The sequence below is a fragment of the Myotis nattereri genome, assembly GCF_964212035.1.
Source record: "Myotis nattereri genome assembly, chromosome: 19".
In the NCBI taxonomy this organism is placed as follows: Eukaryota; Metazoa; Chordata; class Mammalia; order Chiroptera; family Vespertilionidae; genus Myotis; species Myotis nattereri.
Genome location: NC_138095.1, coordinates 15,083,306 through 15,106,864, shown reverse-complemented (window position 1 = coordinate 15,106,864; position 23,559 = coordinate 15,083,306). Strand labels below are relative to the sequence as shown.

At 42.4% G+C, this 23,559-nt stretch overlaps 1 protein-coding gene across 1 annotated transcript; it reads right to left on the bottom strand.

Annotated features, from left to right (window-relative positions):
- Positions 1-1,816: 1,816 nt before the first annotated feature.
- Positions 1,817-21,803, bottom strand: STT3A (STT3 oligosaccharyltransferase complex catalytic subunit A). The gene is made up of 18 exons (XM_081113645.1): positions 21,733-21,803; positions 19,842-19,968; positions 19,110-19,170; positions 16,750-16,871; positions 16,104-16,249; positions 14,614-14,704; positions 13,458-13,564; positions 12,601-12,765; positions 9,869-10,049; positions 8,943-9,098; positions 7,681-7,772; positions 6,867-7,022; positions 6,441-6,629; positions 5,463-5,579; positions 5,019-5,121; positions 3,556-3,744; positions 2,670-2,785; positions 1,817-2,103 (listed from the first exon to the last, which is right to left on the bottom strand). The coding sequence occupies exons 2-18, from the start codon at positions 19,927-19,929 to the stop codon at positions 2,065-2,067; spliced, it is 2,118 nt and encodes a 705-aa protein (XP_080969771.1). The 5' UTR covers positions 19,930-19,968; positions 21,733-21,803; the 3' UTR covers positions 1,817-2,064.
- Positions 21,804-23,559: the final 1,756 nt, after the last annotated feature.

The following is a 23,559-nucleotide window of genomic DNA, read 5'->3' as shown; positions in this document are numbered from 1 at the left end:
ACTACGGAGCTAACCTAAATCATAACTATTTTAGAACCTTAAAGTGGTCCGTGGGAATAGCAGGATGGTGAAAAAGAGCTAAATTTTCAATTTCCACACCAGAAAGTCAACAGATGATACCCCTAAGATAGAAAAACCAACACATGGCAAAATAAGGCAAGTTATTTAATGAGATGGAGGTAAGTAATGTGAGATCAGCAGAGTTGAAAGTGGTTGCCCCCAGGGAGTGGAAAACTGTTGTTGCTTTTTAGAATTGAGTTTGTTTTACACTAAGTGTAAAAAAGTGTAACAGTGAAAAAGTTAATTTTTCAAAAAGACAGCTTCATGCAGCCTAGGAAGTAACAACATTAGAATCACCAAAGCAACAACTACAGTGATAAGTTAAAGGGTTATCCCATATTACTATAGAGAAAGACCATTAATGATCCCTAAATGGTATTATTCATATTGGTAAAAAGAAATTTTAAAAAATAAAACAAGCCTCAGAATAACCTCTTTCAGTAGGGAGGAATTCTGTATATAAATCAAGTTATGTATTTACATACAGTAACTCATATATTGCATCAAAACTAAATCTCACAGTTAAAGCACTTGGTATATAAACTGGTTTGGAAGGTTAAGTTTCCTGGGTACGTAAGTATACCTGAGCATACCCTCCAGGAGCACCATTTGGACTTATCTAAAAGCCATGTACTTGCTCCTGTTTCTTCAACAGGTAACACTAAACAGTTACCTTGTGTATTTTTTTAATGACTTATGGTTTATATACTTCACTGTATATGTCCTGTGTTATAAGATACATAGTGTCCTACTGTATTGAACATTTAATATTTATCCCGACATTAAATAGTATCCATAGGATTACTGTGCTTTGAGTTAAAATTTTTAAGTTTCTCTTCCCCTTTATTGTAGTCAGGCTAGGCCTGCTCTCTAGGTACTACTGATAGCAATTCCTCCTTCTAACTTACTAGTATAGCTTATTTGGCAAGGACTTCAAAACCAGATTGTTGAGATTGTTAGTGGTATGGTACATAGTAACAACAAATAGACAGAGACTAAGGGATAAAATAGCTCGCCTTAAATAACCACTAGAGTTTTAGTGCCTAAACTAAAGGAAATGAGCGAAGACACATTTACTATATCATGGGTAAGTGAGAGTACTAAAGAGCTGGATTTCAAACAGATATGCATGATTATATTTCAGCTGATTCAAAAATACCTATTAAACATCAAGTTGTATATATAATGTTGGAGGAGTTTCTTCCTCCACTGAGAATCAGAATAATAATAAACTCTCTGCCTTGAATCTTCAAAACTGCTGATTTATTCTCACTTGATTTATTCCTGCTAAAAAAAGAATGAAAAAAAAGAAAAGAAAAGAAAAAAAACCACCTAGCTAGTCCCAAAGAATAGAGATCAGGTCTGGCTAGCCACCTTCTCTCCCTCATAAAGTTGGAGCTCCCAAGGATGAGATATGTTGAGAACAGAGACGTGATGGCAACACCGCTGCCTTTCCTACCCAGAAATGGCACTCCTCTAGTCCCACATTATTCATTCAGTAGAAGTTTATTGAGCACCTACTATGTGCACGGCATTGTGCTCAGTGCTGTAATTTTTGAAATGACAAAATTGTTTGTATATGTAGGATCGGACCCAGCCCTTGAAGTTTTCCTGACTTGATAAAGACAGTATGCCCCTACATAGCTGATTTAGGAAGCTAAAAACAGGGATGAGGCCTGCTTTCTGTCCTTTTATCAGCCCAGCATAAACTTCTGCCTTCCTCAAATCAGTCAAAAATAAAAACAAATAAGGCACATTAAAAAAAAAAAAATTCCCTCCCTTTAATTGACCAAAGTAAAGCCATGACATTTCATTTGGTAACCTCTCAGAATTATAAAAAAAAAATCATTGCATTTGGCCCAGCCCATATTACCCAGGGCAAAACTTCCAGACAATTCTAATCCCATCGTGCTCCGTTCTTATAAACTGCATATTTTAAAAACATCTTCAGCGTCCTAAATGTGACGCGCTCAGTGCGAAGCATATCAGAGCTGGACGTAACGTTTATGTCCTTGACAAGCCTCGGTTATCCAGGTCCTTTACCTACAACATAAAGATGTCAGTTTAACATTACAATCAGGTCAATTTAGGACAGCTGCTCTACTGAGTTGGGTTACCCAGACGGGGAGGGATTATGTTGGATTCTCCTGCCCAGTTTGGCTTTGTGACTAAATGAGCACTGGTTTGAGACTAGTTTGAAATACCTCTGTGAGGAGCAGTTATAAATTATCTACCTTCCAACACATCAAGGTTCTCAATCTTTTCTTATGTTAGAGATATAACACACTTATGTGACTCTATGCCATGAATTCTTCAGTAGCTCGAAAGCACAAACACACACTTTCTCCACCCCACCCCCTGCCCCACTAAAGCCTGATAATCATTAAAAGATCAAGTCCAGCCCCAAATGGAAATATATCACTGACAACATTGCCACAATGACAGCAGACCAGGGTGTTTTCTAAGAACAATCTAAATAAAAACAGTAAAATTTGGAATGAATTGCAAGCTACTTTTCAGACATTAGAAATGTCCCTACTTTAGAAATCCGTAGTCCACTTTTAGCACTAGAACCAACGTGCAAAGATGACAGTATAACATCTGCTCACCTTGTATATCCTTACTAGCCAATGCTCTGTGGTATAAGCTTCCTCCAGGACATCAAGCTCAAAGTCTTTATTCCCAATCTCAGCATTCCGCACACGGTCAAAACCTGGTGGACGCTCTAGAAAGGGACAAAAAATGGGATACACTTCTTTCTACAGTGCAGATTTCCTAAGGAAATAGTAAATCAATTTGGTGAGTCATCTACTAACTGGAATGTTATTCCTCAGCCTGTAGTTTGTTTAGAAAGTAGGACCTGTAGAAAGGATGTCAATAGTAAGGGCAAATCCAGTGTTACCCTAACTCAAGTCCTCTCCAAGATGATGATGCTTCTTGTGTCTTCTAAGAGGGAGGAGGCTGACTTCCAAGCCCCTCTGTTCCTGAGGAGTGCTACACAGAGGCCTCTGTGATACACTAATAACCCTTCCATGGATCAGAGAAAAACCTATCAGAAGTCTAAGGCCTGTATCTGGTTCAGAAATTGTCCCTAGTGCAGAACTAAGAAGTTGAAGTTAGAAGGAAAGACTTAACCTTAATTACTCTTGATGTATTTATCTAAAGAAACGAAAAGTCCTTTAATCTATCCCTCTTCATTCCTTTCCCCATTGCAATTCCTTTTACTGAGAGACAATAAAAAGTAATGGGTAAAAGCATAGAATCTACAGCCAGATCACCTGAGTTTCACCTGACTCTGCCACTTACTATGTGACTTTGGGCAGTTAAGTATCCTATTTGTACCTTAATTCCCTCATATATAAAATGGGAGTAATATTAATATTTACTTTTTGAGCTATTGAGGGGATTAAGTGAGTCAACAGATGTAAGGCACTTAGAGCCTCGCACATGAAAAGCACCCCGTGTTAGCTATTAATGTTGCTAAGAATCACTCACTGGCTTCTGTGTACACCTGTCCAAAGCGGTAGTAACACATCTTGTACATAAGGCAGTTGAGCAGCACTGGAGAACCCTCCCGGTCCACACGGAATTCCCCTGTTGGAGTATAATAATCATGCTCCTTGATATGTCTGCCTGTGTCTGTGCTCCCTCCAATCCGGACCATCCACAGAAACTTGTTGATGTCTAGGGAAAAAAAGAAAAAGAAAGAAATGCTGCATTACAAAGGTTGCTGGAGCTAAACCATCTAATGAAAAGCTCACTATTTCTAAGGAAATTCCCCAAATATTTTTCTAATAGGGAATGGCACCATTTAACTCATTTATAAAAACTGGAAAGACAATTTGTAGATAAAACATTTTTCCTCAAAATATACAGCTTGTCCTATAGGTTACTAGACTGCTAAAATCCTATACAAGTGGTCCAGGCTTAAGTCACAACTGAAATTAGGTCCAGGTATTAGCTGGGGCTGAGCTGTCCAATACAGTAGCTACTAGCCACAAGTAGCTACTGACACTTAAAATGAGGCTAGTCCAAATTAAGATGTGCTGTAAGTATGAAATAGTCCAAAAACAAAACAAAGTGTGTAAAACATCTTGATTACATATTAAGTAGTAATATTCAGTTAAATAAAATTATTAAAATTCATTTCCAGGGGGTGTGGAGGAGGTAGAAGAAGGTATAAGGGGGGATAAATGGTGATGGAAGGAGACTTGACTTGGGGTAGTAAACTCACAATGCAGTATACAGGTGGTGTATTATAGAATTGTACATCTGACACCTATATAATTTTATTAACCAGTATTTCCAAATAAATAGACTGGCCTTATCAGATAATCGTATTAAACAAATGGTCTTTAACAATATCAAAAAAAGCAGTTGTAATAATAGGAATAATGTCACCCCAATAAATTCAATTAAAAAGTTAAGTAAAAATAAATAAATAAAATTCATTTCCCCTATTTCTTTTTACTTATTTTGATCTGGCTAACAGACATTTTAAAATGACTTATGTGGCCCCGGCTGGTGTGGCTCAGTGGTTGAGCATTAACCCCATGCACCAAGAGATTGCTAGTTCCATTCCCCATCAGGGCACATGCCCAGGCTGCGTGAGACACAATATATATAAAACATTTTAAGCTGGGAGATTATTCTATGGCTTAAATCTACTAAAAAACATTAAATCTTAAGTTCATTTCAGAAGCTTTATGTTGTGGTTGTGGAACTGCTCCTAGACCTTAAACAAGTATAGCATGCTGTACCTACATGAGAAATATTTACATTTACTTTCTACTTGTTACCAAAAAAAAACCCAAAACAACTCAAGCTGCAAATACTTAGGAACTTCCCCAACTAAGAAAATATGTTAATAAGATAACAGAAGGACAGAAAAATAGGAGCATCATCTAGTTTTCTTAGAATCTAGGCCCTACAGCCAGAAGTAGAATCTAGTACATTACCATCAGAGGAATACCCAGTAAGACCTCCAAATATGACCAACACGTAGCTAACATCAAGCTCCCTCATGATCTCATAGGCTTTTTCTTCTGTGGATGCCATTGCCTAGAAAAAGACATGCACATTTCTCAGAACAAAATTCCAGATCATTTGATCCCTCATGGAGAAATAGTTCCCACTAGACCAGCCGTGGGCAAACTACGGCCCGCGGGCTGGATTCGGCCCGTTTGAAATGAATAAAACAAACAAACAAAAAAAGACCGTACCCTTTTATGTAATGATGTTTACTTTGAATTTATATTGGTTCACACAAACACTCCATCCATGCTTTTGTTCTGGCCCTCCGGTCCAGTTTAAGAACCCATTGTGGCCCTCGAGTCAAAAAGTTTGCCCACCCCTGCACTAGACCCTGTGGGCCAAACACTCAAATGATCCCTTTACCTTACCTGCCCTACTCGAGAAATATGGGTATTATTCCACGTGTTATTGTCCACTAAAATCGTCCGATTCGCCATAGCTGTAATCTGGTAGCCATAATCCCACCATGACATGACCTTAGCATCCTGAAAGAAGTAATGGGAAATGAAAATAACAAGCTTCTCACTGCCTCCAAAAATCACATACAAGAGATGGAGTGGAAGGGCATCTGATAGGAAATCAGGCATGGCTAATTAATCAATTTCTTCACAAAATAATGCATGCAACAGAAAATAAATCATTGCATCTGGTCCTACATTTATATACAATCATGAAATCTCCGTGCAAATTATACAATCAAACATTCCTAATACTTTCATTGTAGATCACTTTTTTACAAACAAGTATAATGGAGTGGGAGGTATAGGGGACTGATCAATATTTCCAAATAGATTGGCTTCAACAGATAATTGTATTAAATAAATGGTCTTTAATATTATTTTAAAAATCAGTTATAATAATGGGGGGGAAATACAAATCACAGGATATAATGGGAAAGGATTACAAAATTCTTAAAGTTTTGACTCTTCACGAATCTAACTCAGAAGTGCTATTTCTAATAGCTACTGCAAAGGAAATCACTTTAGATTCTCAGAGGTATAAACCAAAATGTTAAAAGTGATTATCACTAAGTGATCACATTATGGAAAATTTGTCTTTTCTTTTCTATTTGCTGACTTTTTTACAATGAACATGTATTATTTATCTGTAACTTTTTTCTTCTTATATAACTGTGATAGTCCACCTCATGATAGAATCACCATCAATACCAGTGAGGATAGAAATCCTGAATTGAATGGAGGTGACCTTTAAAGCTCACTCACCACTAGAGTCCTATAGTTACAATTTCTCCAAGTTTTCCACCCATCTAAAAGCTTTGATTCACCATAACATCAAATGTCTCCCCCTTTACGCTACCCACAACCCCACTTTTCCCAAATCTTTACCTCTGGAGTATTGTGACGAAGCCAATAGTACGCTTCTCGAAAATCATCAAAAATGATTCTACTGCCATCCCCACCGCGAGCGGACAGCACAATGGAGGGAGAGGAGTAGGCCTCGCTGGTCACCCAGGTTGAATGGAAGGTGTAGGTGATGAGAAAGAAAGCCATGACCAGTATCATCCCACTTGCCACCTGAACAAGGACAAGATGAGCTCTAAAACCAAGTTAAATTTACACGACACAGAACAGCTTCTTACACACAGCCAATAATAAAATGAATCAAAGTAAGTCAGGGGCTGTATAAGTTCATTCTGACCACTTATGACAGTCCTCTCACTCCCTTACTCAAAAACAAAACGTACACAAACATTCATAGACACACACACACACAGTTTCCCAAGCCTGTTCTTACTGTTGCTTTATACTCACTTCGTTCTTAATAGGGTAGGTAGAATCCTGTTGCTTCTTGCTCTTCTTGTCTGGACGACTGATGTCCAGATTCTTCATATAGGTGGACAGTACCTGGGAGACTCCAATGCCAGAAAGAATGCACATAACAGGTGCCAGCACCAGCATCAGACGCACCTAAGAGGCAGGAAGCAAGATTACAGTCTAATCTGTGTTTTACGAATTATAGTTTTCAACCTATGCGTACATCATGACATTAATTTAGGGGTTTTTAACAAATATGACTTTTCAATGAAACAACAAAATAGAAGAAAAAATAATTGATAAGTCTACAGTAGTATAAGTATATATTTCTAAACCTTCGTTTTTCAGTTATACATATATGTATATATGTATGAGAGTCCTGAGTAATATTAACTATATTTCTTAACTATGGTTTGGGATCAAAAACGTGTGAGAAACAGTCTTGCTACAATATATGAAATCTCTCCTGTTTTAACAACTCAAAAAGCCTCCATCATCTCCCTTTTTAAGACATCCAGAAAGAGAAGGGAAGGAACCTGCCCAGGGTCACTTTCTCCAACAAGTGCAGAAGTGCCTGTCCCTAACACAAGGTCATGAATACAAGAAAGCTGGGCCCCCAATCAGAATGCATGAGTGCTCACACCTTCCAGTGAAGGATCAACCAGTGAGCAGCTTTACAAGGCAGCCCTCGAATGCTCAGAGGGAAGCATGTGCACAATCATCAGAACTTTCTGAATCCTGCTATGCAGGAAACAAAAAAGCACCCAGAGTTAGGAATATAAGGTGTGCTAGGACTGAGGGAGTTCCTCACCATGACAGCTGAAAAGTACATGCTGGTCACACCATACATGATGATGAAAATCCGGGCATCGGACAGGTTGCTAAAGCAGTAATAGAGACCAACTACAAGAGTAAAAGTAAAAAGTAAGCAGCTAAACAAACAATCATACATACATGGAAAGATGTTCACTACAGCACTCTTTAAAATAGCAAAAAATCAGAAACCACATAAATGTCCAACATTAAGAATGAAGATTATAGCATATTTTATTTATAAAATTAATATGCTACAATTAAAATACTGCTACAGAGATTATGGACCATTTGCCTTCTCCATTACACATCTCTGTAGTTTTAAAAAAGTTAACAAATGATATATCTTAAATATTCTCTAAAACAATACTAAACAGAAATTATGATTCCTTATGAAATTAAAATAATCGAGGAAAACTAGCATTTAATTTTTATTCAATAAATAATTGGACAAATATACATCAAAATGTTAATAGTAGCAACAGATATGTGGTGAGAACTGAAATTTTTAACTTTTTTCACTTATATATTTTTTACAATAGATAACTTAGTTTCATAATAAGAAAAAATGTAAAAGTTATTTTACAAAATAAAAAAATTTTTTTAAAAGGAAGCCCAGTACAACGGGTAAATTCTAAAACATATCTGGCTTGGCCAGAAGATACATTAGATCAGTGGTTCTCAACCTTCCTAATGCCGCGACCCTTTAATACAGTTCCTCATGTTATGGTGACCCCCAATTTCATTGTTACAAACTGAACATAATTAAAGCATAGTGATTAATCACAAAACAATATGTAATTATATATGTGTTTTCCGATGGTCTTAGGCGACCCCTGTGAAAGGGTCATTCGACCCCCAAAGGGGTCGCGACCCACAGGTTGAGAACCACTGCATTAGATGAAGAGGCTCTGCAATCAGCCAGGCCCATTCTGGATTTCAATATTGCTGATTAATGGGGAGGACCCAGGGATGGGCAGTGGGAGAGAGGTACACTAGAATTATTCACACACACACATACACCCTGAATACAAATTTTCACACATAAATGAGCAGAAAACTGAGGTTCTGAACTTTCCAGGGTCTGCAGCTATTCAAGTCTAACATCTACTCTGCTTCAGGAAAAAATGCTTAGCCATCACCCTCTGTACTGCACAGGTAAGTAGGCAAAGAACAAACACAAGGATGAGGGTATTTTACTTATTTTGAAATAAATGGTGACTCTTACAAAGGGCACTTTAGAACACAAGGCAGACAGACCTGGAAACATGAAGACAAGAAGCTGCAGGTCAAAATAGTATGAAGACCAGGTCGTAGGCTGATGCTCAGACACAGAAGCAATGATGGGGATGTTGTTCTTCGCGTAAGAAGGATCCAGCAGTGAGTAGAAGCGCCCCGTCCAGGGAGATATTTTTCCTGGCAGCAAAGAGAACAAATATTTCACAATCACTCCTGAAACAAAGTAACATCTAATCCTTACTAATCACAACTTCTCATTCAATAAGATTCTCTGAGACAAAAGGACTAGGTTTTTGTTTAAATGCCATCAATACTTGGAGAATTTCACTCCTTCCCTTTTTTCAAACTGGAGAGTACTTTCGTCAGTAAAGCAAGCAAAATAAAGTCAGGCTGTGCATAAACTCAGACGGGAGGCAGTAATGCATCCCAGAAGGGTTTAGGCCAAATCTGGTCAAACCAAGGCCAACTCTATAAGTCAACTACGTCCTCTAGTGCTGCTCTGAATTAGACAATTCACAGAAACTTGGCAAATAAAATCAGCCTCTGAGAAGTGGAAGTGAGGAAAATGTGTAACTAAACTCCTGTGGTGTCGTGCATACAGGATCAGATGAGCTCGTGCTATAGGGTTTGGCAAGCAATGTTAGGACTTCTCCCATCCTACCAACAGGAACCAAAAAAAGGGAAAAGAAAAAAAAAAGGGAATAATTAGCAAGGTAAGATACGGTCCTTTGATCAAGTGTGATTCTTCTGAGATTAAGTGCTGCTCTAACAAGACATACTTTGCTATGCTGAATCCAAACAGCAGGCTGACAAGTGAAATAAAAGTTGAAGAAGTAGGACTTCATATGTTTATAACGAAAAGAGAAATAGGAGAAAAAGAAGGAATCTTTCTTAACCCATATTTTTGGAGTTTACATTTAATACTAAAAGACATGAACCTTTCCTACCTGTCAGCATGAGGAGAGTTCCCACGGTGAGAAGGACAAAGCCGACCAGGGAGATGACACTTCGAAAAAGAACTTCAAATTGCTGTGGGTTCAACTTGCTGCGCAGATAATCCACAAAGGCATGGATCTGGCAGAGGCCAAAGACCCCAAAGGCTGCCATGTGCTCTGATGAGAGGACAGGCTGTTGGTGAAAGCGTACGTATGAGAATAATGTTAGAAAGAGAATGGGTCCAGCCTAAACCTGAATTACCCTGACCTAATTCAATGGGTCAAATGAGTTCTGAAGCCACCAAGGAACTAGGGACAATCTAGAGGAGGGTCTAATTCACCTGCTATATTTTCCAATATTTTCTATCACATCTCTGGCCTTTGCTCAGGCGATGCTTTTAGCCTGGATTGCAATTTTCTCATTATCCTAAAATTTGCATTCACTGAAATTCTCATCACTGAAGGCACAATGCAAATATCATTTCCCCCTAATCTGCCAAACTGAAATCCATCACTCCCCTCCACGCTCCCTGAACTTTAGATCTCTTCCATCACTTACCTTTAAACCACCTGTTCTCAAACTCTAGTAGGAATCATCATCATGGGAGGTGAAGGGGAGGGAGGGGAGATTGCTGAGCCCAACCCCCATCAGTCTGTAGTGAGGCACCAGAATTTGCATTTCTAACAAGTTCCCAGATACCACTGCTGCTGCTGGTCCGGGAACTACATTTCCAGAACCACATACTATAGACTGTAGACAGATGCATGTACTTCTTTCCCCCCAGCAAGACTGTAACTTCCTTAAAGACCAGGACCAATTTGTTACTTTTCACATTTCCCAGTGATTAGCAAACTGCATATAGGTGATCAGTAAAGAAATACTTGCTGACCTCTGAATAAGGATTCCACTTTGATAAGACTGACATGAGAAACCAAACACACCATATTGTTTAGATTTAATAGTTGTCTCTTAACTATGGAGGGTAATGTGGCTAAAAGGCTTGTGCTCTGCTTCCTGAAATATTTTTGCTTAGGCCTCTTTAAGAAGTTTATCATTAAACTAGGGGCCCGGTGCACGAATTTCGTGCACCGGGTGTGTGTGTGTGTGTGTGTGTGGGGGGGTGTCCCTCAGCCCAGCTTGCCCCCTCACATACTGGGAGCCCTCAGGCGTTGACCCCCATCACCCTCCAATCGCAGGATCGGCCCCTTGCCCAGGCCTAACGCCTCTGCCAAAGGGGACCCCCAGACCCCTCCGATTGCTGGCTCTGCCCCTTGCCCAGGCCTGATGCCTTGGCCAGAGGCGTAGACCCCCATCACCCTCCGATCGCCTGATTGGCCCCTTGCCCAGGCCTAACGCCTCCGCCAGAGGTGTCAGGCTTGGACAGGGGACCCCCATCTCCCCCCGATCACTGGCTCTGGCCCCCGCCCAGGCCTGAGGCCTCTGGCCCAGGAATCATGCCTGGGCAGGGGACCCCCATCTCCCTCTGATCACTTGCTCCACCCCCCGCCCAAGCCTGACGCCTCGGACCCAGGCTTCAGGCATGGGCAAGGGGACCATCATATCCCCCAAATCCCCGGCTCCACCCCCCACCCAGGCCTGATGCCTCTGGCCCAGGCATCAGGCCTGGGCAGGGAACCCCCATCTCCCTCTGATCACTTGCTCCACCCCCCGCCCAAGCCTGACGCCTCGGACCCAGGCTTCAGGCCTGCGCAAGGGGACCATCATATCCCCCCAATCCCCGGCTCCGCCCCCCACCCAGGCCTGATGCCTTGGCCAGAGGAGTTGACTCTCATCAACCTCCGATCACCAATCACCGGATCGGCCCCTTGACCAGGCCTGAGGCCTCCGGCAGAGGTGTCAGGCCTGGGCAGGAGACCCCCATCTCCCCGCGGTTGCAGGCTCCGCCCCTGCCCAGGCCTAACGTCTCTGGCTAAGGCATCCGGTTCGGGCAGTGGGGACCTGCAGTGGCAGCGGGGGGTGCCGCGATCGTGGGCTTCGCTTTAGGCCCAGGCAAGGGACCCCTAGCTCCTGGGACTGCCAGCTTCGACTGTGCCCAGCTCCCATCGCTGGCTCCACCCCTACTTCCTGCTATCATTGGCCAGGGCGGAAAAGGCACCTGATTCTCCGATCATGGCTTGGGGGCAGGGCAAAGGCAGCCCCAGGCCGCCTTTGCCCTGCCCCCCAGCTCTTAGCTCCCCCCTGGGTTTCCGATCACTCTCAGTGGCAGGGGGCTTCTTCCTGCTTTCCCTTTCGCCTCCCTGCATTGTGCCTACATATGCAAATTAGCCGCCATCTTGTTGGCAGTTAACTGCCAATCTTAGTTGGCAGTTAACTGCCAATCTTAGTTGGCAGTTAATTTGCATATAGCCCTGATTAGCCAATGAAAAGGGTATCACCGTACGCCAATTACCATTTTTCTCTTTTATTAGTGTAGATGGTGTCATTATCATTAAAAAGGATTAGGAATCATTTTGATCACTTACATCAAGGCAACTCGGCCAAAATACTACTCCTCTTCCTACAAACCTAAGCCAAATTAACAAACTTCATGGAGCAAACATTAATGAACTCCTGGAAGGAGAGTTTAATGACTAATGATTCTGTTACTTCAGTTAGCACCAGCATCCAAGGTGAGACCTGTGAATAAGTCTTACTCTCCTCACCAAAATCCAAGATAAATCAATCTAGGTGGAGCTGGTTGGAACAAGTAGAAGCCAAAAATCCCACTCAGCCTAGAGCTCACCTGGAAACCCACAAAGGAGATCTGCATGGAAAGAATGGTGCCCAGGCAGTAGACAGTGCAGTAGGCCACATAGATCCGGTGGGAGAAGCGTCCCGTGAGCATCAGCACCAGCACATGGAGAGGGATCAAGTTGATCAAGAACACATAGCCTCCCCATGAAGAGACCTGTGACAGGATGAAAGAGAACCGTTCCTCTGAGCACTCCTCCTCCTCCCACCACCAGCACACCTTGGGATATTACCTGTGACCTTTTTAAAGAACATAATCTTTATAATAACTAATAAACTTTATTTATGACAAGTGGCTTAGAGAGTTTAAATAACTGATTTCTTTAAATAGGAAAATCAAATTCACACCCATTGCTATAACTCAGTCCCCTATTTCCTATGGCTCCTGACATCAAAATCACAAAACAAGAGGCACCCAACCTTCAGGGCTACTCTAGATGCAAGCTATTTTAAGTTCACATGGAGAACTCAGTGATACATGGGAAACATGAGCAAGTGGAAGCAGTTAAAGGAAGAAGTCTAAGAGTATATGTAAAATCAAACAAACATAGATATATAAAAAACTTAAGGGGGACATATCAGAAAAGAGAGTTGGCCAACCAATATGCACCCAAAGAAAATACGGTATCTGGAAAACTTTAAAAATTAAAACATCTCTATCTTGCTATTATATCATCGACATCCATGCCTGCCTTGGGTTAGTCTTTGTATGGATACAAGAGACAGTAAAGACTTCTAGCTTCCATTCCATAGTCTCAAAGCCCAAGAGCTACTTCCAGTTTATAACAGTTGATCCCAGTAGGTATTCGGACATAGAGAAACTTCTAGAAGAAAGAAGTGAAAAGTTACCATGTAGAAATAAGCAAGGGCACACTTGGCTGCCCAATAGATGGAACCAGTCTTTACTGCTTTGATCCACATGTAGTAAGTGAGTAGCATGCAAAAGATGGCAATTCCTGCAGAAAGAATGCAACAAAAAGTCAATAAAGGGCCATACTCGCATAATTTTTAAGAATACCACTCTGGAACAAACTGCCTGATTCATATCCCAGATCTACTACCCATTTATAGCATAATTATTGTGCCTTTCCTGGTACTAATCAGTCCATAATAGTATCTACTTCATAAGTGTTGTGAAGACAAACTTACTAATTGCATGCTAAGCACTTAGAACAGTACCTCGCACACAGCAAGTACTCAGTGAGTGTTGGCCATTATCATTACTATTCTTTCCAGGTACTAAATTCCCTGCTAGTCCTAAATGTATCCCATGCATCCTGCATTTCCATCTTACCACAGCAGATCCCTCTTCCCTGACCGCCCCTCTTTAATATGCCTGTTGGAAGTACCAGCCTCAGGGTCCAGTTCACCTAAACCACTTCCAAATAGCCTTCCCTGGCTCCCAAGTCTGAATTAATGTCTCCTTTACCTACATTCCCAAAGTACTCTGTTCATATTACTCTCTTGGCACACAATGCTATCTGCTTGTTACTAGTTATTTTTATAGGTCCATATTTACCTTCCTTCATAAAATATAGGCCAACACAATTTTATTCATTATCTCTATAATCTTATTCATTGCTATCTTTATAATACCTAACACTGCCTTCCCAATAACACTCAATAAACACAGGTTGAATTGAAAATATGTAGTAAAAGTCATTATAGTTTTAAGAACATCCATGCCACTCATCTAGGAAAATGAAACAAGTAAATAATGTTAAAACAAGTGTGCCATTCAACACTAAAAATTGACTCTACTTTTGTAAGTCCAGAGATGAGTCAAATGCCTTACAGAAGAAAAATCGCCAGCTACCTTTCTACAAGAGAGGACAGGAAGAGAATATAAACTTTTCTGAGATCCTTTCCTGCCTATTTCTAATCTTGCCCAGATACCATTTTTGCTATTGCTAAATAATAGATATGAATCCAGGTTCTACTGCACATCATGAAGTTCCAGGGGGAAATGAAGTGGACAGACCTTCCTCGGCATTTTCAGTCTTACCTTCATTATCATAGGAGCCAGCTACAGATCGGGAGATATACCCAGGAACTACAGCAATCATGGCAGCAGCAAGAAGTCCAGCCCCCGCATCCTGTGAGGAAAGAAGGGCAACAGGAAGTTAACACCAATACATCTCTGAGAGGAGAAGAGAGGATCCATGAGTCCAGTAGTCGGCAAACTCATTGGTCAACAGAGCCAAATATCAACAGTACAACGATTGAAATTTCTTTTGAGAGCCAAATTTTTTAAACTTAAACTATATAGGTAGGTACATTGTTATTAACTTAATTAGGGTATTCCTAAGGCTTCGGAAGAGCCACATTCAAGGGGCCAAAGAGCCGCATGTGGCTCTCGAGCCTCAGTTTGTGGACCACTGCACTAGTCCATTCTGTTTAACATAAGCTCAGAGAACAGTCCAGCGCTTTCACAGGTAAATGTGATGCTAGAAATGTTCACAGCACAAGACAGCTAAAACTTCACACCAACTCCCCATGATGATACCAAGTCTGAAACTGAGAACACATATGCTGAGGACAGACAAATCATGTAAGCTGTCAGACATCAGACACTGGCTCAGAGAGGGCTGTTTGGCTGGTGAATCCCCAGGCTTATGAATCCCCACCCCTAAGAGTATCTGTGACTCTGCAGGAACACCAGTCACACCTCTAAAAGCTATGCAAGTACAAGCAAAGGAAGACAATTATTATCTGAGCTAAAAAGCCAACAGAGCTAGGTGATAATCTATCTGAACTAAAGATTCTAGGAGCTTAGATAATCAAGCTGCAATATCACCAGGCAATCTGTGAGCTCGAGAGAGGGGAGCAACAAAATGTAACTGATACCCAAAGTGAGGAAGGACTTGTCTGTTAATAAGAGTCAAATTTTAAACAAGTGCAGCAAGGAAAGCATGAAAAGGCTTCCAAACTAAACTCAAGTTTCCCAAACCCTCCTACTAGTCTAACGCCTCTCAAGTATCTCCCCGACACCATAACCACGAACTAAGAATGGCCTCCAAAGAGCCGGGGTCAGCAATGCAGGAACCTAGAAAGAAAGGCAGTATTATGGAGTCTCCCACACAAGCCAAGCGGTTGAAGAATTTTAAATCTTTTTCAAAAATCAACAAATAACTGCTAAAGTGTTCATTTTTAGTAGGAAGAACTAACCACTTTAGAAGATGTCCTATAGCTGTTTTTCCTCTCCTTTAGAGTGTGAGGACGTCACACCTCACATTTCACATTTTAAATGTTTTTCCTCCTTATGGAACAATTTACATTTGACCTTCAAATGTTCTCTTTAAAGGACAAACAGTTGTTAATGATAAGAAACCACATATTCTAGGGAGGGGCTGGAGTGAACCAATAATGCAGCACAGCAAACGCTGTCTTTAGCCTCTGGCTCCCTGCTAAGGGTCAGTCCCCCACCCACTGCCATTGACTACAGAGGTTCAACAACATTCATTCCCAAGCCTCCTGTCACCACAAATCCTTCACCTTGAGCTCTTTGGTAAGGTGGTACGTGACGATGGTGGTGAAGGAAGAGAAGAGAGGGGCCAGGAACACACAGACATTCCGAATGTCGATGGTGATGTGGAAAAAATGGAGTACATGGTAGATTGCAGCAGAGGTGATCATTAAGCCTGTAACAGAAAGAAGAAACCCCATTAAGTTCTCTATAATAAAAGCATAATATGCTAATTAGACCGGACAGCTGAACGACCTTCCGGACGAAGCCGGGCTGTGAGGGCGGAGGCAAGCTGCCACCTCCGTGAAGACCAACCCTCTTGCACGAATTTTGTGCATCGGGTCTCTAGTCCTAGGATAAAGCCCTTAAGGGCAAATGTAAGTATCAATAAAGTGACAACACAGGTCTTAACAAACCACCAGAAATACTACGACAGCAACTACAATAGGCTTGTATCTCTCTCAAGGATTCAGTCAGAGTCCAGAATTTATGAAGAACTACCCATGCTCACTCTCCCATATACGTTCTCCTGTCTATATAAGATCCACTTTTAGGAATCTGCAATCAGAATGAAATTACAAGTGTCAAAAATAAAGATATTAGAAAGAAAATAAATTGTTCCATAATATACAAATACTTATTTCTGTTTTTTAAAAAGAATCCTCTTTCACTTACCTGGGTAAATCGTTCCACCAATGATTCGGCCCAATGGGTACCAGGCCCGGTCATCAAACCAGTTATGGAATTTATAAAACCCCTCCTCAGCAAGGAACCGGGTAGTCCGATAATTAAAGTACCTACAGCAAGGGAAAAAGGATCCATGTCTTTTCATACGCAAATACTTGTACCAATTTGCAGTAAATTTTGCTCCTCAGGTTATACCACTGAGAAACTTATCATTACTCCAATAAAAGTCAGTTTGCTACCAAAAATTATGCCAAGCATGAAAATCATTTTATGCTCCTGTAAGTCTCATTTGTAGTTCCACGCTTGGCTCAATTAAAGCACTGCTTCCCTCGTAAGGAAGTGCAGCTAAAGCCGAACATGCTGCTAACGCTCTCTAGTGGGGCCCTCCATCAGGCTGGCCTGTCGTAGGCACCGCCACAAGTCAGAGAGGTCAAGCACCCAAAAGGCAAAACAGCTGAGCTGTGGGCACCAATAAATCTGGCAGGGACAGGAACATGCAAGAGAACATTTCCATACTATGTACAAGGACACATGGATCAGTTCAAGTGATGGGCATCTCTAAAGATGGTGGTTGAACAGAATGAACATTTTTTAACCCGCTCCATAATACAAACTTCTTAATTCTCATGTTATTTAAAACAGTTCTAAATGCCACCTACGTAGGAGTGTAAAATGTAAATTACGTAAAAATGTTTGATATAAAACACTTAGTGTTATCCATGGAAAGACACAGTTCTTTAGGTCCAAGCTATGTGACCCCTTCTCTTAAGTTTCTCACTTAAAAAATTTTTTAAAAGGCAAAGAACATACATACATACATACATACATACATAAATAAATAAATAAATAAATAAATGGAATTGTTTAATTACTAAAGATAATCATGACTAATCATCATTCCTGCTCACCCCTCTAATCCTATTTCCTCTTTGGTCAGTCAAGTTTTCACAGCTAAAGCAGAAGTGGCAGAAATCTCTATCCTGTTTCTTGCTAATGAATGTTATTTTGGTAACTGTCAAAGAGACAGAAGGGCTCAGGGTAACAGGCAGTCAACATGTGTCAGAAATGTGTCCTTTGCCTACCAGTAGGAGAGGCAGAGAGAGGCGGAAAAAGTAAAAGTTAGTGTGAATAGGTCTGGGCTAGTGTCACAGCCCGGGCCTCAATTTTCTGCTCTGCAAGAGGAGATGTCAAATCACAAGATCTTTACAGTCTCCTCCAGCTCTTTGACTACAGAGCAGATATTCTTGCTTTCCCTGACATCTCACCTCAATGCTTGCAAATTTACAAATCAACACATTTACAAATATATGCAGGAGCATTTTGAATCAATGCTCCATAGGCTGAATAGGCTATGTTTAAGATACCAATATTTCAAGAACCTATGATCCTAGCTCTCCAAATTTTAATTAAGCCTTAGGCAATATAACATAATGGCTCCAGTGTCTAGCCCGGGGTCCTCAAACTACGGCCCGCGGGCCACCTGCAAATACAAATATTGTATTTGTTCCCGTTTTGTTTTTTTACTTCAAAATAAGATATGTGCACTGTGCATAGGAATTTGTTCATAGTTTTTTTTTTTTAAACTATAGTCTGGCCCTCCAACAGTCTGAGGGACAGTGAACTGACCCCCTGTTTAAAAAGTTTGAGGACCCCTTGTCTAGAGATAGACAAACCTAGAGTCAAAGCTTGGTTCTTCTACTTATTACACTTGTAAACCTGAATTCTCTCTTCCAGCTTCCTATCTTATTTGTGAAAAGGAGATAAAGTACTACCTCCATCTCATAGGGCTATAGTTAGGTTTTAGAGACAATCCATGAAACAGTGCTTGGAACAAAATGAATGCTCAATAAATGTATTTCACTTATATCTTTTTTATCTAAAACAAAATCCCTAATCAAATTAATCCATTTAAATTTTTCTCAAAGTCTTAGTACTTAACTGATAGGCCCAATTTCTACCATATAAACTGTTACGCAGGAAAAAAAATGTCATGGATCTCAAGTTCATGGCTTGTGATTTTCTTTTCAGCCTAAAAGCATACACCAGGCCCCTTTCCCTCAATCTACATTCCTAACTGTTGACCCAGCTGAGAAGCCGACCTTAAAGTGATAGGTGGGCATATCAGTAATGTCTTACATTTTTTATAATTTTAAGAGACTCACTTGATTAATTCTAACAGAAATGTTTCAAATGAAGACAATTATATCCTTCAGAAAACTTGAGCAGTTTCCCCCCTGAATGTGTAGAAAACACATCCCCATCACTAAGAACTGACTGGAATGTGAATTTGAAACCCATGAACCTGAATGCTTCTCAAAGAAAATACCGGACCAAGCAAATGTACTCACGGATCAAACTCATGGATGACACTTTCAAATCTCAGGACGGCAAAGAGACGAGTGGAGAATGCTGCAAATACCAGAGAATTAATATTTCAATGGTAATGTGCCATGAATAATAGCAGACAATACAATTTTAAAGATAATAGTATTATCCAGCACAGAAGTCACAGAAATATAAAATGACCCCTGGATATCTGTCCATCCCTCCCACATAAAATAAAGAGAAGTTCACGTTCTCCTGACAATCACACCTACATCTTCCACTCAGGCAGGACACACTTAACTAGTTCCCATCAATGCCTCTAATAACGCATCCACCTTTTAACGCTGCACTCAACTTACATGGTCATCATCTATATATGTTGAGTTCCCCACAACTAACCTTAACTTTGGAGCAAACTAAGAGGTAAGGCAATCAAGACTATTCTTACAACTCATAGAAAGCTAAAATATCTAAAGACAGAAATACTAAGGTAGGCAACCAAACTGTCTTTTTGAAAATTCAGTACCCAAGGGTCCTCAGTATCTCTTGAACGAGCACAGCATGCTCCCCATTCTTTCCCAGAGGATCACTAGTCCTTTTATAACACTTGTTCTTTTGCCTTCCTAAAATTATACTGATGGAGGACAGTAAAAGGAACACATCCTACTGAAAAGAATAAGAAAGCCATTCTTGATTTTTTTTTCAAGATTTTCTCCTTCCCATCCCCCCAAGAAAGAGTGCCCATGCACACTCACACAGCACAGCGGCCATGGACAGAATGAGAAGCTTCAGCAGCGTGTCCTGCTTCTCATAGGACAACCGCAAAAATCCCAGCTTAGTCATCTTGACATCGATGGGTGGCAACAGATGACACGCAAGTAGCTGAAATGGAAAAATCAAGACCATAGGATATTGAACACCTTCCATTTACCCAATTCACTGTTTCATCCTCCTGTTTTATGGCGGCAGAGAAACATGAAGGAGACAGGAGCTACGGAACACACCAGAGAGGCTCAGGGCTAATACTAATACCCGAGTCTTGCCCGAATTACGGTCCCCTGGCAAGGAAGTGGGCACAAGTCAGGTGCATGTGTTAAGACTGAAAAGGAATGATTAGACCTATCACCATAATTCCGCCTCCCACTTCCTCACAGCGAACGAGTGCATACGCAAAACTGGCAACAGTGTGGTACAACAAGTGTGCAGAGAAAGCACAGAAATAGAAAAATGGGGGTTGGAGGAAGAGATGTAAAGAAAATAGGAAAAAAAAATGGAAACAGAGAAAAAACTAATTACAAGGAGAAAGAGCATTCAAGAAGAGGCAGGAATGTCCGAAAGCAAGCAAGGGATGAACAGTGGGTACAGAAGTGAACGTAGAAAGCGGAGAAATAGAAGCCTGACTGAGCCAGCTCAATGTGCGGGTCCAAATTTCGGTTTCAACCGGCTGGCTACGAGCTTCCCTCTGTTGCAAGGACCAGTGACTGCAGGGTCAACTAAAAGAGCACGGCTGATGGCAGGTATTCCTAAACCACAAGCTGGTCCAGGGCTCGGCGATCAAGAACACAACAATCAAGGATATGCAACACACTCCAAGGCTGCAGGGGGGTCAAAAGGAACCTGTGCCTCTCTTGATCCTCCCACCCCACCCCCAATTATTACTAGAGGAAAGGGGGGGGGGTAATAACACTGGACTGCGCGGAAGGCATGAAGAATCGTATGTTCCTAGCTCAACAGTGAGAAACCAAGCATCTTTTCCATAATTCACCGTCAGAGGTGCCGTTTTACACGGGCTTAATGATAATCGCAGGGGAAAGCCTTATCTTGCAATCAAGAAGAAACACCTAACTCCAGGAAGTCAATATTCCAGCCACATACCTCCGGTTCCTATTTGCTTTCTGGAACGCCTGAAACAAAAGACTTCACCGCTACCGAGGTGACATGACCCCCTACCTGAAAGAGTTTGAGAGCGGAAGGGAGGGCAGCAGATCCTCTGCCTGAAAGCTGAGCACAGGGGCTGGTAACCCAAGGCAGGACCTCGAGGGAGCTCTCGCTGTGCCGCCCTCCGATCGTTTTCCAACAGCCTCGAGCAAGAAAGAGCAAAGGCGCTTCTCCTAAGCGCTCCGCACCCGTTCTCCCCAACGTGCCTGCAAGCCGGGCACCCTCGTCCCACCCAGGTTACAGTTCCGGAGACAGCACCCTCCCCTCCCCCCCCCCATCCCCGTTCGCTTGCACCCTTCCCCCGCCCCCCACGCACCCGCCTTCACTCCCCTCCTCCCCGGTCCACTCACCCCTGCACCCGTCTCCCGTCCTCACGGGATCGAAATCTCTGACGGCCCCACTGCGAGACAACCGCCACCTCAGCAGCCTGAGCGCCTTCGCCCCCAGGACCAATCCCGGGATCCCAGCAACTCCACGCACCCCCTGCCGGAGTGCACCCGCTCCCCAGACCTGCACGTCTTTCCATTCCCGGGGCACCCCACCAGCACCAGCACCACCACGCCCCACGCCCCCTCCTCCACGCTCGCCGGTCTGCCTCCGATCCTCACCTCCGCCCTTGGAGCCCCACCTTCGGCACTTCCTCAATCCCACCGACGCCCCGGGCCGCACCTGCAGCTATCCTCCAGTTCTATCCCGCGGCCTTCTCACCTGGCCGGCGTTGCTCGGGAATCCGCTCAGCTCCCACGGCCATCCGCTCAGCGGCGCACTCAACCCTGGCAGAGTCCAGGTCCGCCCCCGGGACGGCTCCCCATTGGCTGGCTCAGGGTCGACCCGCCACTTCGGAAGAATGATAGGGTCGCGGAACTGTCTGTCAGACCCAGAGGCGGGAACGAGGCCGCGCTCGCACTTCTTAAATGGGCAAGGCAGAAGTCACTTAGCATCCGGGGGGCGGGACTTTGTGCTCCCGCCGAGCTGTGATTGGCCTGCTAGTGAGAGCGAGCGCGCCGAGGGAACGTGCTCGAGGCAGTTAGGTTGAGGGCCGAGGAGTGACGTGTCGGTCTGCGGACCCGCGAGGCAGTCGGGGGGTAGGGGAGGCGCGGCCCGTTGACCTCAGCCACGTGACCAGAAGCGGAAACGACGCGAAGGAACAACCTAAACACACAGGTATCTATTTCTTGTATTTGTTTTCCACTTTCATAGATTTTTTTTTTTTCAAGTAACTTTTTCAGAAAAGCTGAATGGAAAGCAAACCGTGCTTTTATTTTGTCTTTAGGCATTAGCATTGCGAGGTTTAGAATTACAGGAACAGAACTGGGACCATCCTCTTCCTCCCTCCCCCGCACAGGCGTTTTTAAGGCATTAAAATTTTACCTGGAAAAAAAAAAATTTTTTTTTACCTGGAGTTGTTCTGGAGAAGCCTGATGCCAGTGAGTCACGTTCCTTCGTAGGTAACCTGTTTTTCTCTGGTAAATTATTTTTCCTTGGAGACCCCATTTATGGAGGTTCCCCCCCCCCCCTTCATTTTTCCTGCTGGACACTTGTCCCTTTCCATCTGCAAACTCCAATGTTCACCATCAGGCCCGGAGGTTTTTTATTTTAGTCTTCATGTTTGCTTATTTTCTGAAGTTGCTGTCAGACGAATGGCTTCCTGATTCTTGGATACCTGTGTGATTCTTACCCTTGTCCATATCTTGATCCCTTTGCTCTACATTCTGGAGATTTCCACGGTTCTGTCTTGCACGCCTCTCATTTAGCCCCCTCGGTGTCACTTTGATCAGCCGTCTCATTTTATGCCCATAGCTGCCGTCATTTGCAAGAACTTTCCTGTGTTGTCCCTTTTTCACACCCGTCTGTTCCTATTTCACTGATGCCATATAGCTTACAACATTAATGTGAAGGTAGTTATTCTAATTTTTTCAAGTGCCTTTATTTCTAGAATCACATTTCTCCCAGGGACAGGTGGTGGTCTGTGTATTTGGTGAAAGCTCCTGAGACGATTTTGAGGGTGATCTCTGGTTAAGAATTACTCATCTAAATGGTCAGATGGTCACTATTTTCCTGTCGGTCTGCAAGCGCTACAAAACATCTAAATTTGAAACCAGAGAATGGGTAAAATAAGAATGAGGCTGGACAGACTGCCTAATCTCTCGTCCTGCTCAAAGATTCTAAATCCCAATGTCTTCCTCAAGCTGAGACCTGTGGAAATAGTAGCTACCTATTTGAACACGCTTTTAAAAATGCTGCTTGATCGCCCGGCTGGTATGACTCAGTGTCATCCCATGCACCAAGAAGTCACTGGTTCAACGCCTGATCAGGGCACACGCCTGGGTTGCAGGCTCCATCCCCAGGAGCGGGTGTACAGGAGGCAGCCAATATTTCTCTCTCTCTTCCTAAAAAAAAAAATCAATAAAAATATACTGTTAAAAATGTGCTTGATCACTTTTGTCTCCTTCACTATACTGTTAGGTCCAACTGGGCAGTTATCCTATATTTCTGATTCATCCTTGAATCCAGTGCCTGACAGAGAAGGCACTC